Genomic DNA, 15,146 nt, shown 5'->3' with positions numbered 1-15,146 from the left:
AAATAAATATACCTAATATTTTACTACATGCAATATTAAATAAAAATATCTGATAAACAATCTACAAACCAAGGAGTAAGATAGGTGGATATCTCTGTCTCCAACACTTCAATTATTTATATTAATGAAATATTAATACAGTAGAACACCTTAAACAATCCAGGTACAGAAATTTCCCAGAATAACAAAATATATATGCTATTATTTGCATATGATCAGAAACACAATTTACAAAGAGTTAATATATAATTTAAACACTATAGTAGAACAGTTTGGAATGAACGTATCCATAGATAAAATGAAAGCAATGACATTTTGTGAACAAATTCCAGTGAGAATTTGTTCACAAAAATGAAATAGTTATTAATAATAAAATACTTTCAGTTATCTTGGATGTGAAATGTCATATGAAGGAGAAAAAGACATAAAATTAAAAACTTCAAAATTTTTACAGATTATAGGACTGATAAATAGAACACTCAATCCAAATATTGTACAAAAAGAAACACGCTTGAAAATATACAATAGTTTAGCAGTGCCCATGTTATTATGTAGCAGTGAAATTTGGACAATAAACAGAGAATAAAAACAAGTGAAATGAGATTCATGCGAAGAAATGCAAAATACACATTATTAGACAAAAAAAAAAAAAAAAAGGAACAAAGATATTATATTTACGGCTATTTTGCATGCTTCTGTTCAGGAGTGTCCCCTGTTTAAATGTCATTGGCTTTTTTACTCACGGATTCTTAGGGCATTGTAGATGTATATTTACCAATAAATATATGTAGCATAAAGGAAGAGAAATTTACACATACCTTTTCTGGGTGTTGTGGCTTTTGTTCTTTCTGCGATGCCCAAACTATTGTGTGTGTATGGGGGGGGGGGGGGGTAGGCAATGTGGGAGAATTAAATAGAAATGGAAAAAAACCCAGGTTTTTTGAATAATATATATATATATTATTAGGGATGGGCGGAGCACTTTTATATATATATATATATATATATATATACATATATATATATATAGGGTGGGAAGGGGGTTGACGGGGTGCAGTCCGTTTCGACTATGCTTGGTCGTCATCTGAACACATGGAGGAAGTGGATGCTATGTCAGGTCGGGTAGGTGCTTCTGCTTTTGAAGCGTTTGTTGTTACTGCCTATTGATCGGGGTTGTGACCTCAATTTTATGTTGTGAAGCTTCCAAACCTCGGAGATTATGTAGGGCCTGTGGACATTGATAGTCGCGTCACATTTTATGGCTATTGTTTCCGATATTCTAAGCATTGTTTCATTGTCTTGTCTGTCTACTATGTCGATCTGCAGGGTATGTTTTTGTTCAAGGGCGTGAAGAGCTATTTCCGTTTTTCCTGTGTTTTGTATTCGATTTTTCTTTTTGATGTTGCGTTTTTTTAGTGTGTAAATGTTCTGAAATAGAGATATTACAATCGCAGAAGTGTTCTTGTAGTCTTACCCATAAAGACCTGATGGTGTAACCCGTGTATATCGCAGTCTTTTTGGCAGGGAAATTTATGGACTACATTGTGGTGTTCAAATATTTCTTTTTGTGTGTGAGATTTAGTGGGTTTTAGGAGATTTGCCAATTTTTGGTTTGTGGTGAATACTAGTTTGTAGTCAGTATGTTTGAAGATGTATTTATAGGCTTTGTATGTGTTTTGGGTGTATGGTACTTTGATAATTTTTTGTGTTGGGAAGTTTGTTTTGGTACTTGGGTTGTTCTGGCAGTTTTTGGCCGTCCTGTTTACGTAATTTATTAGTTGTGTAGGATAGTTGCGATTTTTGAAGATCTAGGTTAGTTTTTTTATTTCTGCATTTAGAGTACTCTGATTGGTTGAAAATTTGTAAGCATGTATGAATTGTGATAAGATGACTGATTTTTTAATGGAATATGGATGGCATGAGTGGAAATGGAGGTAGTTTCCATTATGCGAGGGTTTGTGGTATACTTTCGTGGCTATTTTGTTGTATGTTCTGATTAATGTCAAGTTTAAGAAATTGATGGATTTGTTCTGTTCGGTTTCTATGGTGAATTTTAGTCTGTTGCTGTAACTGTTTAGGGACGCTTTTAAGGTGTGATGCGTGTAGGATTTCCAATGCACAGAATATCGTCCACATATCTGCCATAAAAGGTGATTCTGTGTGTGCTAGGAATAATTCCGCTAGTTGTCTGCTGATGTTTTGGCCCATGGGGAGTCCGAAGATTTGAATGTACATGCTGTTGTTGAACAAAGATATTTTAAAAGAACTAAAAATAAAATCAATAGAAGAAAAACTAAACAATTACAAACAAAATTGGATAAAACATGTAAACCGAATAGCCAACACATGATATCCTACACAAATAAAATATAAACCAACTGGGAAAAGAAGGCTGAGTATCCATCTAATATCTTCTTCTGAGGATATTAGGCAGATAATGAGACCAGAACAGACCAATTTGGTCCATATCAGTAACTAGCATTATGATGATGATGATCCAAGATACTAGAATATGTGTGTGTGTGTGTGTGTGTGTGTGTGTGTGTGTGTGTGTGTGTGTGTGTGTGTGTGGGATTTGAAAGAAGTGACTACCACTTCATGTTGAGCAGGATAAGCATCTCACTGAAAAGACAAGTTTAAAAAGAAACAAAGCTGAACAACTCTCATGTGAACTATAGACTTAAGTATACAAATATAATTGAGAGAAAAACTGAAAAATTACTTGTAAGGAGTTTAAAAACAAGAACCAAACCTTAGATACTGAATAAGTGGCAACATCTGAATAAACCACTGGCTTAGCCATGGAAGCATCTGGTGAAGTACTCTTAAAGAATGTAAGAAAGTTACATGTAAAAATAACTGCAAAAAAATTTTCACACTGAAGGTTAATGCTACAAGCAAATGATGTATTACCAGTAGGTTGGGTATCTCATTTTTTCCCTTTTAGGTTAGGTTAAATGGCTTATCAAGTTAAAGTAACTTGTCTTTTTTGAAATTTAATTAATGCTCTGATACAGCAATTAATCCTACACATAGTGTATTATGGCTGTTTTGCATGTTGAAAAATCTAACATTTCCATAAGAGACCAGGTAACTTAACTTCAACTGAAAAGCCCTGAAATGGTTCTTCACATGCCAAACAGGTCTTTCCAACCAAAGGGAACTGTTATTTATCCTTTTCCAGCTCACTCACTATAGCAAGCTTGTAGAGACCAAAAGGTAAAATTTGCTCAGTATCATACTGTGTGAGGGTTTGAATAATACATTCTGGTAATCTGTTATTTTTATTTTTTAATGTTGAGCCCACACACGAGAGGTTGGTTGATCAACCAATAGTACATTAGTACTGTATATGGGTAAAGTTATATATTATAACTGTATTGTTTAAAAAAACCTCAGAGAATGCTTTCAACCTGCATATATAAACTTATGGGGGAAAAAAACTAAGCATCCATAAAACAGTATTTTAACACTGTTACCAAATATTACTGACTTTTTCAGCTATATTTGACAGAAAACAATGTAATAATAACAACAGATACCATGCTATTTTATATATATATATATATATATATATATTATTGAAATTAGGATTTACTCGGGATGTATACATTTATAAAAATAAATTTAACTGACTAGAACCCGAGAAAGTATAACAAAAACCTTTAAATACATCACAACTAGTTTCATCGGTGCTCCGACTTCTTCAGGTGAGAAATAAAAAACATAAGATATAAAAATAACAAGGTAAAAAGCATGGACTTTGCAGCTTAATAAAAAGCAGAATAGTGAAAAAAAAAAAAATATATATATATATATAAAAGAAAAAGAGGGAGTAATTTAGGCAAAGAAACTGAAGAATACCAGTATTGTTACACCAATTTAATTTCTTGTTGAAGAAATATGTATTAAATTTAAAGAGATAAAAATTTAGAAATGAGCATTAGATATAAAACTTTGAAAAAAAAAAAAAAAAAAAAAATATATATATATATATATAGTGAAATACTGCAGTTAGTTCATAACTTATTAGTGATGAGTAAGGAACATTTAATATAAAATGAAATTAACATACTGGTTTGTCTTTTATTGTTGGACTAGAAACACAAAGATAAAGTTTGTCATCCTCTTGAATACATGCATCAATAAGTGCTTGAACTGATGATTCATCTTGAAAAAGCAAGAATGCATAACCTAGACAGAAATAATTACAATATTTGTAGGTGATATGATAAATAACAAAATCATCAAACATGCTGAAAGAAATACTACTAGGAAGAGAATGAATACATGCATTTAATTTCAAATTTCCCATTAGGTTATTTATATAAGTAAATGTAAGATTTTGTATCTACAATACTCTGTTACTTCTGTTTTGGGTGAATAATTCTCTCATATCATTGTAACAAAACTTGTTTCTTGTAATTAATGAGTTCAGTAAGTAAGCAGGTGATAATGCAGGTCAGAAAATTGACAGATTTTGTTGGTATCAATGAGTGATGGAAGAGAAATTTATATCTTCTGAAAAGTAGGAGTCCAAAGACATCAATCATTATTTAGATTTACGGCAAAGCAACTCATGGGCTAGGAGGCCAGTGTGTATTATGTATGTTAATTGCATGTGTTCTAATGGTCAGTTTGCCTGTTCTAAGGAACAAAAAAAAAAAAAAAAAAAAACCCTATCTCCATATGAGACCGGCTAACTCACCCTCAGTTGCAAAGCACTGATAAAGGTTCGTCATTTTCTAGATGGGATTTGAATTCAGGTCTTTCCATCCAAAGGGCATCATCAAAACCGACTGAGCTATGGAGGCTCTCAATTGTTAGAGGCCCACACTAATCAGTGATGCTGCCTATCATACTTGTCCTTAAGGTTATTTGCATACAAAATACTCTGGCAACTAGTTCCACTCATTTACTATTCTCCAAGCAAAAAATCTAATTCACATGCTCTTGCTGACCACATGCTTACTTAACTTCCAGGGTGAACCTTTATTCTCTCTTGTCTGGACATGTACTGAAATATTTCTCTAGCATGTATACAAAGAAATGAAGAAATTATGAAAGAATTAAACCAAACACCAATAATAGAAAAAATTAAAAAAATATTAACATAAATGGATGGAACACGTTCAAAGAATGAAAACAGAAAGATTACCAAAACAAGCCTTAAAGTACAAGCCATTAGGAAAAAGAAAACCAGGACGTCCTCTTAAACAATTCAATGATGAACAGGCCATGCTAGGTCTAAATCCTTGATACGCATGATGATGATGTATACTCTAGCCAACCCATTTATTAATTTAAGTTTCTACCATATCCTCTTTTCTACCTATCAGCTAAATTTTGTAGTCCATAAATCTTAAGTCTATCATCACAGGAGAGATCCACCAAAACCCCTTACCATTTTTGTCACTTGCCTCTGAATCCTCTCCATCACTTCCGCATTCCAAATCCAGGCAATCAAGTTTGTGTAGAATAGTATCAAGATGTGGTCACATCAAAGCCTTATAAAGAGGTGTTAAAAACCACATTTAGGTTATATTGGTTAGGTTTGTACCATGTTACCCTGAAAACGCAATCTGTCATTACATGTATTCAGTTCCCATCCTTAACGGAATAATAGTTTTCTTCTTGCCTACAGTATTCTGTATTACACACACTGTTTAGAAGAAACAACTTTCTGCTAGAGATAAAATGTTTTTTGTCTTCATCCCATCTGTTGACAGGAAACAAACGCAAGGTTATGATCAACAAACAGTAGACATACCTCATGTTCAAACTTGAGCTACTATTATTCCTTACAACAAAAAACTATGTTCAAGGCCTTCTTCTAGGATATACTACATTTCTGTTATGGTTATCCTTTCTGGGATCCTACAGATTTGTTTGCACCTGTGGTAATCCTTACATTAGCAAAACAGGAAGAACTATCCCGATTAAATGAGGAGCACAAGAACCACATCAGCATCAGATATCTACATAATAGTAAATCAGATCTGTTTGACCATGTCACCGATACTAACTGCAGACATGAATGATAGGGATGCTTAAGGGTCAAAGCTATATAACTGAGAGGAGACCTCCACACAACCTTTAAAGGAATGCAGAGAACCGACCAGGGCTTCTGACCTAATGTCAAATCTTCACCTTCTCGTGATGGACCCTCTCAGGTATCTACCTGAATACTGAATGAATGAGGATGGGCTGGCAATTTGGGATTTAGTCGACCAAATTGTTTCTTATTGGCTTAAACCAAAATATCAATGATGGTACAACATGACAAAATTTCATGCCGGCTGGGATGTTGCCCGGTTAAACAAGGTCCCATTGTTTTCACCCTTGTCAGACAAGGATGTACATTATCCCCTCTGTAATTCATTATCTATATGGATCACATTATGAAGCCAAGTTGTATTAAACCTGATATCAAAATTGGAGATGTTAATCTCAGCTCTTTGCTTTATGCGGATGATGTTATACTTCTAAATAAATCCGCTACAAGTCTGCAAAATTCCCTGACTAAATTGGATAATTGTTGTAATAGATATGGTATGGTCAGCATTAAAAAGACAAAGACAATAGGCAGAAACATTGAAAATATCAACTGCATTGTGAACGGAGAACCTATAGAACATTTCAGCTACTTAGCGAAGATGGTAAATTAAATATGGAAGACAACAGAATCAACAAAGCTGGTATGGCAGTAAGTCAACTGAAGAAATTTATATGGAATAAGAGAGAAATTAGCCAAAACACTAAATTACCTGTCTGCAAGACAGTATTCAAGCCAATTTTAACTTATGGATCTGAGAGCTGGGTCAGAAGTAAAACACTTGACCAAAGACTAGAGACTGCAGATATGAGTCCTGAGAAAGATTAAGGGCATGAACAGATGGCATCAATGGCAATATCATATTAAAAACGAGGATATTAGGAAAGAACTTGACATTGTCAGCATCCAGGAATGCATTAGCAGAGTTAATCTCAGGTGGTATGGTCGCCTAAACAGAATGAAGCAAGATTAGGGAGAGGAAAGATTAGCAAAACAAGTGTTCTCAGTCAGGTTGGCAGGAAAAAGACCCAGAGGAAGACCAAGTGGATTCATACAGTAAAAAGTGCCTTAGAAGATAGAAATACACCCTCTGTGTATTTCTATCTTCTAAGAAACTGAACTTTTCAAAAATAGAAGAAACTAGTGGCACCACCTCTTGTATCTTTTTTTGTTGTCGAAAGCAGCAACCTTCATTAGTGTTGTATTAACTGTTTATGACATTTGTTTCATTAGAAGCCGAGTTATAGTGCCAAGAATGACAGTGTATTTTCACAAATGGTCAGAAAATGAGTTTCAAACAGAGAGCTGCGATTGACTTTTGTGTTAAACTTGGTAAAAGTTTTACTGAAACGCATCAAAAAGCATACAGTGATTAACGCTTATCGCGTACTCAAGTTTAAAAGTGGTCGTGAGATGCTTGAGGATAACGAAAAGCTAGGCAATTCAAAAACTGGACTGAGCGAAGTTAACATCCAAAAACTGAGTGATTTCATCAAAGAAAACCCGAAACCCGAATTAATTGACTGCGCCAAATGCTGTAGTGAAGCTGAGGGGGAGTATAATAATTGAAATAAATGATTTGAATAATTATAATTGGCCTGTGTTTTATTTTCTATCAAAAATTCGGTTTCTTTTTGGACAGAGTGTGTATAAGATCTGATAATGTTGGAGTCTTGACAGGTAACAGACTGATTTGGAGGAAAATTGTAGATAGGAAGTTAGTAATGATGTAATTTTTCATGTAGTACTATCATATCCTGTACTCCCCTTGAGGGTATATATCAGGAATTTCACGGTGATGATGATATGAATGATAAGAAGCCCAACTAACATATTGTACCATGATCTGGTATGGTAGAAAGCTTGTGAGCCCATCAACTCTTCTACCTTAAATATCATGATGGCCTCAAGATTTTAAGAATTTGGTCTTATATTGCCAGACATCCTGCTCTATAAATTTCAAGTCAACCACAGAACTTAAAGTACCCAGGATATGCACAAAGAGATACCATTAGACCAGCAGGTGTCAACAGTATATCTTATAACTTGAACAGATCATTCAGAAATAGTTTTCTTTTAAACAATCTAGGACTACAAACAAAAGTGTACATCTCTTTCTCTCTCTCGGCTCCAAAACTTGATACCAATCAACCATCAACTGGGAATGATGTGGTAAGGTCCTCAACCACTAAAAGCGACATGATTCTTCAATCAAGCCTGTAAATTCATTTTAAAACTTGAAAATAAAGGAAAATTACCTTTCCTAGATGTTTTAATTTTGAAAAAGCAGGCCTCTCTTTCAGCATATACTGTAAGCCCACTCATACATATAATTATCTACATTTATCTTCATTGCATCATATATCAAAAATATGGTATTATATTATATGCTGAAAAAAGGGGCAATATCTATTAAAGGAGATGAAGAAAAACTAAAAGAAAAATTACATTCTCTTCTCCAACTATTGATGAGCAATGGATATTCTAAGAAAATGGTACAAAGAATACTATTCTCTACTCCTGCTTCAAAACAGATTCCTGACATTTGCTAATAGAGCCTCTGTTTCATCCGTTATATTGGCAAACTTTCAAAACTGCCAATCTCCTGACATAAGAGTCGCTTTCAAGCCCATTGTGACTATATGAGTCTGTTATGTTTACCTAATGGCCACAACCTTTTCAACAAACATCCTGGAGTTTACAATATCCCATGCTCTTGTGGCTGCTTACATAGAGCAAACATCTAGAAGTTTGGAAATTAGACAAAACGAGCATACTGGAGATGCTAATAACAGAAAAGACAGCTCAGGCCTAGTTTTCCACTTCTCCCACACTCACCACAACATTGAATGGGACAAGAGCTTCATGCCTTATATGGAAGATGATTTCAGTGCTCGCAACATCAAAGAGGATATGATGGTTATTCACTCAGAAGTATACTCAACAGAAATCAAAGAATGATTTTATGTGATATTTGGAAGTCACTTATTAGATCTTTCCATGCATCGGACTAACTTTTCTGCCACCTACCGAACAATGACTGACCTGCACCAGCTTCCACACATTTCTGTTTTTTTTATTTTTGTGTAATGGTTCATGTTTACTGCTTATTGTATTTTTTTGTTCTTCCTAACCTAGAAGAAGCCACTAGCATATGTGGTAAAACTAGTCAGTTTAACTGTCTATATTATCACAACTTATTAAACCCAGTATTAGTTATCAGATGATTCTTCAAACTAATTTGAGTGATGTAATAATATTTTGTCTCTTTATTTTTCTAATATAATATTTCTATTTGTATAATATTATGAATATGATTGCTTCCTATTGGGAAGCAGACATATCCTATGGTTAAGAATTTTTGTAGTTTTAATTCTGTATTATAGTTAACAAAATTTTATTCTCCAGAAGGTAACTGAATCTGCAAGCCATAACATTTAAAAAGGAATACCAACTATGAGCATCATGCAGATAAAATACAAAAGGCAGAATACTTATAACATACTAGTGCTGTAAGAGGTTAAGAAAGCCACTAATGTGCTTTGTGAATAGCTGAAGACAATGAGGGAGGCTGTTTCACAGTGTAGCGGTGGATGGATTGAAAGAGGAGGAGGATAAGGTAGTTCAGTGGGTTTCAAACCTTGTAAAAACAAGTACGAGGGTGGTCTGAAAAGTTCTCGGCCTCGACCATAGATAGCAATGCTATCAGCAAGATTTTTTTTTAGCCAAGTTGGTACATATGTCATAAGCAACCGTGTGAAGTTGCAAGTCATTCTATAAAGTAATTTTTTTTAATCAACTGTCTGAAGCAAAAGTGTTTTCTGTTTCTCTTGAAATGGATAAAATTGAGTATCGTGCGGTAATAAAATTCTTTGTAAAAGAAGGTTTAACGGCAAAAAAAATTTATTCGAAGTTCATAAAAGTTTATGGGCACTCTTCTCCTTCATTTTCGACAATTAAGAAATGGGCTGCCAAGTTTAAACATGGCCGTACCAGCCTTGAAGATGATCAACGTGAAGGATGTCCAAAAAGTGAAACAACACCAGAAATCATTGATCAAGTGCACGATATGGTATTGGATGACTGGTGAGTAAAAGTGATTGAAATTGCTGAGACTATAGGCATTTCAAAAGAATGTGTACGATATATTTTGCATGAAGAATTGCAAATGAAAAAGCTTTGCGCAAGATGGGTGCCACACTTGCTCACAGCAGATCAAAAATGCACTCGCATGAAAATCTCTGAACAGTGCTTGGAGCATGTTGAAAGTTTATTTTTCACTTGGTTAGATAATAAATTTCACTTGGTTAGTATAATAAATTTAGTTTAATCCTTTATCCAAGTGTGAGCAAACAAAGTTTGCGCCTGAAAGTATCTTCAGGACTGGGGTAAGGTGATACAACACCAGGGCAACTCGTTGCAAAGGTGGAGCAAGCTACCAACACTCCTGTCTCAGTATCTCCTATAATGCAAAACACATCTCCTTGCGGATATGTCTAATGTTATGCATTAAGGGAAGGGCCACTACCCAGACTAGTTTCGCCCTTTATTGAGGTCTCTTCAGTGGGAGCCAGGCCCAAGCTGAGATACCAGGCAGAAGTTGCCCTGGTGTTGTATCACCTTACCCCAGTCCTGAAGATACTTTCAGGCACAAACTTTGTTTGCTCACACTTGGATAAAGGATTAAACTAAATTTATTATAGTGCTTGGAGCATTTTAACAAGAATAAAACTGATTTTTGTGTGTTGATTTATTAACATGGATGAGACTTGGATTCATCATTACACACTAGAATCCAAACAGCAGTCAAAACAGTGGACAGAAGCTGGTTGTTCAGCACCAAAGAAGACAAAGTCGGTTCCATCAGCAGGAAAGGTCATGACATCGGTGTCATGACCTTTGGGTTTTGGGCTGCTAAAGGTATTTTGTTTATTAATTATCTTGAAAAGGGTAAAACAATAACTGGGGAATATTATTCCGATCTTTTAACCAGACGAGATGAAAAAATTCGTGAGAAAAGACCCTGTTTGCAAAAGAAAATATCATCTTTCATCAGGACAATGCACCTGCCCACAAAGGTGTTTTGGCAATGGGAAAATTAAGGGATCTACACTATGAATTGTTGGAACATCCACCTTATTCCCCAGATTTGGTTCCCACTGACTTCTATCTCTTCCCAAAACTAAAACTCTTCCTTGCTGGTCAGCGTTTTTCTTTGAATCAAGAGGTGATTGCAGCTGTAGAGGGGTATCTTACTGAGAATCACTACATGGACGGGATAATGGTGGTGGATCACTGCTGGAATAAATGTATTAGTCATAAGGGAGATTATGTTAAAAAATAAAAATTTTGAAATTATAAATTCGTTTTTTCATTGTTAGGCCGAAAACTTTTCAGACCATCCTTGTAAATATGTGTTGACAAGCAGCTGCTTGTGTTCACTAAGTCTTGGAAAAAAGCAGAAGAATGATGGTATGAGTTCGACAGAACATTACTACTGGCAATTCTTACAGGAGATACATAGGGTATAAGAGAATGACCAAAGTAATCTGTGGAAAAAGGTTATAATATAATCAGGTTGCCTTCTGGATAGCATCAAGCATCCTTTGAAGTTTTTAGCATACCAAACCAAATATATGAGCAGTGCTCCAATGTTGGGTGGACTTGAATTTTGTACAGTAGTAGCAGTTTTATTGGTGAGAAAAAAAGTTTTTTTTTTTTGGAGGATGAAAAAACTATGGTTGAAATGTAGATGCCAGGAAAGTCAAGAGTTGAGTGTCAGAAGAGAAAACTGATTATGTTTGGAGTATTATCAAAAGTAAGGTGAAGTCAGATCATTCTTCAGAGAAATAAGATAGGCCTGCATTTGGGTAGCACTGAAGTTCACCAAATTATCCTTACTACACTAATGAATAACAAGAACATCAGAGTTTAAGGCAGTTATTATTGAAGATATTGAACTTTCATATGATTGTGCATTAAGAGATTTACAAAAGAGAAAGTACCGTCAGTGAGAAAAGGCCATTTATATATAGGAGGAAGAGAGTGGGCGAAAGTTCAGATCTCTGGGGATACTTCAGCACTGGCAGAAGAAATTAAGAGAGGAAGCCATCTATCATGACATATAGTGAGCAACCAAAAAGAAAGCTAGTAATCCTAAGTGAAAAGGATAAAAGCAAATCATAAGATGGAAGTTTTCTGAGCAGATCTCTGTGCAAGACATGATCAAATGTCTTATATATAAATGTTGAGTGATTACGTGAGTTTCACCATGTAATCACTCATTAGGAGTAATGCAGGAAAGAGTTGGATGTATGGATGGGAAGAAGTTGCAGCCAGGACCAGAAGGCTAGACTATTATTTGAACAGGAGATGATTTTCTACATTCAGCACTTCCAAAATAATATTTGGATTTTTGTCTCAAGTCATTTGCAACATAGTAAATTATTTTTTGGACTGATTTGAGATATTTGTTAAAGACTAAGGTCTCCTTGGTAGTTAGAAGTATAATGAGTAGAATGGTGGATGAAGGCCTTCGATCTAATTAGAATTATTTCTGTTTTTCAGTGGGAGTAAGTATCTGGATTAGGAGAGTAGAAACAATGATCAAACCAAAGAAAGGAGTAGAAGTCATGGGGAGTAACCCAAATTGGCATACTTCTAATGCCAAAAGGATGTTCCATAGTAAAGGAAAGTTGGATGAGATTATAGTACGAGTTCTTGATAGAACTAACACTGTAGGAGAGCTGGTTAAGAAAAGGTCAAGGGCATTAGCAGGATGGTGAGGACTGCCTGGTATTCTGATAGGTAAATAAACTATTTATGTTAGGTTATTGCTAACAGCAAATATCTTGGCATTCCTAACAGTCTGATTTATGAAAATGGAAGCCTGTTTAAATTATGAACATTGATCTAAGGAAGACGACCTCACTTTTCAAATGTATTTTGAAACTACAGTCACGTGAATATGGATCTCGTGATATCACTTGTGGAAATTAATGCAATTTATATATGTTGCTCCTACCCACGAAAGGCTATTAGAAAACCTATAGTACATTTTGAAACATGGGTGAGGTAGAGATTTTTTTTCTATTTTTATATATATATTTTTTATATTTAGTCTGGAAATCCTGCTCTAGAGATCAAACATGTACTTTTTCAAGCCAGAGAAAAGGCTTATTGCCTCCAATAAGCAGAACAGTGAAATATATATATATAATATCAGAAGTAGAAAATAAATCAGATAAACAGCATAATAAAAGGACACCATTAAATAAAAACCCCCTTTTTTTTTGGCACATTTTCTACTCTATATTTACCACAATCAACTAGTTGAATTTTTCGCTACTGAATATTGTTTTTATGTGAACAAATTGCTGTCAAGTTTCTAGAGAAAAAAGTATAGAAATTCAACCAAGAATAGGGCAAATTCAGCCACTACAGAGAAAATTCTTTTATCCAGGGTTCCACTGTTGGTTAGATGGAAATGTTACATGAAGAACCAAGGTTACAAGGCCACATAATAGGTCTGTTAAATGCAGGGTTTTTATATCATCACATATTTTTAATATTAATTCCACATTCAAGAGTCTTTTCCAAAGAACATAGGCCAATGGAATTTTTACACCAAATGTAAAAACAGTATTCTATGACGGTTGTAAATAAAGTAGTCGCAACACTGTCAGGAGACATAGTTGGTAACTTGTTACTCTTCATAGATAGATGCACTAGTTGTATGTACTGTTCATGTACACAAGGCAACACAGTCCATTCTAACAAAGTGTAATGTCCTTGTGTGGAGAAGTGGTTAAATTCAATATCTCAATGTGCAATGCTGCAAAGTATGTTCACAAGATTAGAACAGGATCCTGGATCAAGGTCCAGGTGGCATGAGGTAAAACTGTGAGCAACTGTTATCGTGGATAAATCCACCTTTATCCAAGATGGATCACTCGGATGATAATTGTCATGCCATCTTGTTCGGGGACTCCTCATGGTTGATCAGTATGGACTATAAGCCAGTTGACCCAGGAAACTGGGATAAACCACCAAACTGTTTGGCAGATCCTAACAGAGAAACTCAGTATGTGCAAAATTTCAGCTTGTGGGTTCCACATCCCTTAACTGAGATGCAGAAATGACACAGGTATAAAGTTGCTGGCCCTCCATTTGGAACAATATGAAAATGAAGCGAATGCATTCCTGAATCGTATCGTAGCTTCATGACACTCGGGCAGGAGCCTGAATTGAAGATGTGATCCAACAAATCATGCCATTCAGGATCACCCCATCCAAAAAAAACTTCACCAGACACCTTAAACGTCATAAGCAACTATCATGCTGATAGTCACTTATGACATTAATAAGTTTAGCTAAATCCTTTATCCAAGTGTGAGCAAACAAAGTTTGCACCTGAAAGTATCTTCAGGACTGGGGTAAGGTAGTGCAACACACCAGGCAACTCATTGCAAAGGTGGAGAAAGCTCTCATCACTCCTATCTCATACTGAGATACTGAGATCTCATCAAAGTTTGCGCCTGAAGATACTTTCAGGTGCAAACTTTGTTTGCTCACACTTGGATAAAGGATTAAACTAAATTTATTATACTCTAACCAAGTGAAAAATAAACTCTCAACATCTTTCTCTGAATCCGGAGTAATTTAATAATAGGGTTGCACAACCTTTGGCAACTCCCATAGGTTAAGATGACCTCTCATTGCTTCTGCCTTTGTATCTCCACTACTGGGCCTGGTTCCCACTGACGAGACCTCAATAAAGGTCTAAACCGGTATGGGTAGTGGCCCTTGCCTTAATGCATAGCATTACACATATCCGCAAGGAGATGTGCTTTGCATTATGGGAGATACTGAGATAGGAGTGATGAGATCTTTCTCCACCTTTGCAACGAGCTGCCTGGTGTTGCACTACCTTACCCCAGTCCTGAAGATACTTTCAGGCGCAAACTTTGTTTGCTCACACTTGGATAAAGGATTAAACTAAACTTATTAATGTCTAACCAAGTGAAAAATAAACTCTCCTCATCAGTCGCTTATGACGTTTAAGGTGTCTTTCTTCATCATGCTGTGCTAC

At 35.3% G+C, this 15,146-nt stretch overlaps 1 protein-coding gene across 1 annotated transcript in view; it reads right to left on the bottom strand.

Moving 5' to 3' along the window:
* LOC150106282 (cytoplasmic polyadenylation element-binding protein 2-like) overlaps nucleotides 1-15,146 on the bottom strand; it is a 417,239-nt gene that overhangs the window by 56,848 nt on the left and 345,245 nt on the right. Inside the window, exon 7 of the mRNA XM_090393070.1 lies at nucleotides 4,076-4,194. Within this exon, the coding sequence (XP_090249196.1) occupies nucleotides 4,076-4,194 (119 nt within the window). The remainder of the gene's footprint in view (nucleotides 1-4,075; nucleotides 4,195-15,146) is intronic.

The sequence above is a fragment of the Typopeltis vanoorti genome, chromosome 5, assembly GCF_054136105.1.
Source record: "Typopeltis vanoorti isolate ZY-2024b chromosome 5, IOZ_Tvanoo_1.0, whole genome shotgun sequence".
In the NCBI taxonomy this organism is placed as follows: domain Eukaryota; kingdom Metazoa; phylum Arthropoda; class Arachnida; order Uropygi; family Thelyphonidae; genus Typopeltis; species Typopeltis vanoorti.
Note: the sequence above shows the minus strand (reverse complement) of the source record. Positions and strands in the feature narration are given on the sequence as shown.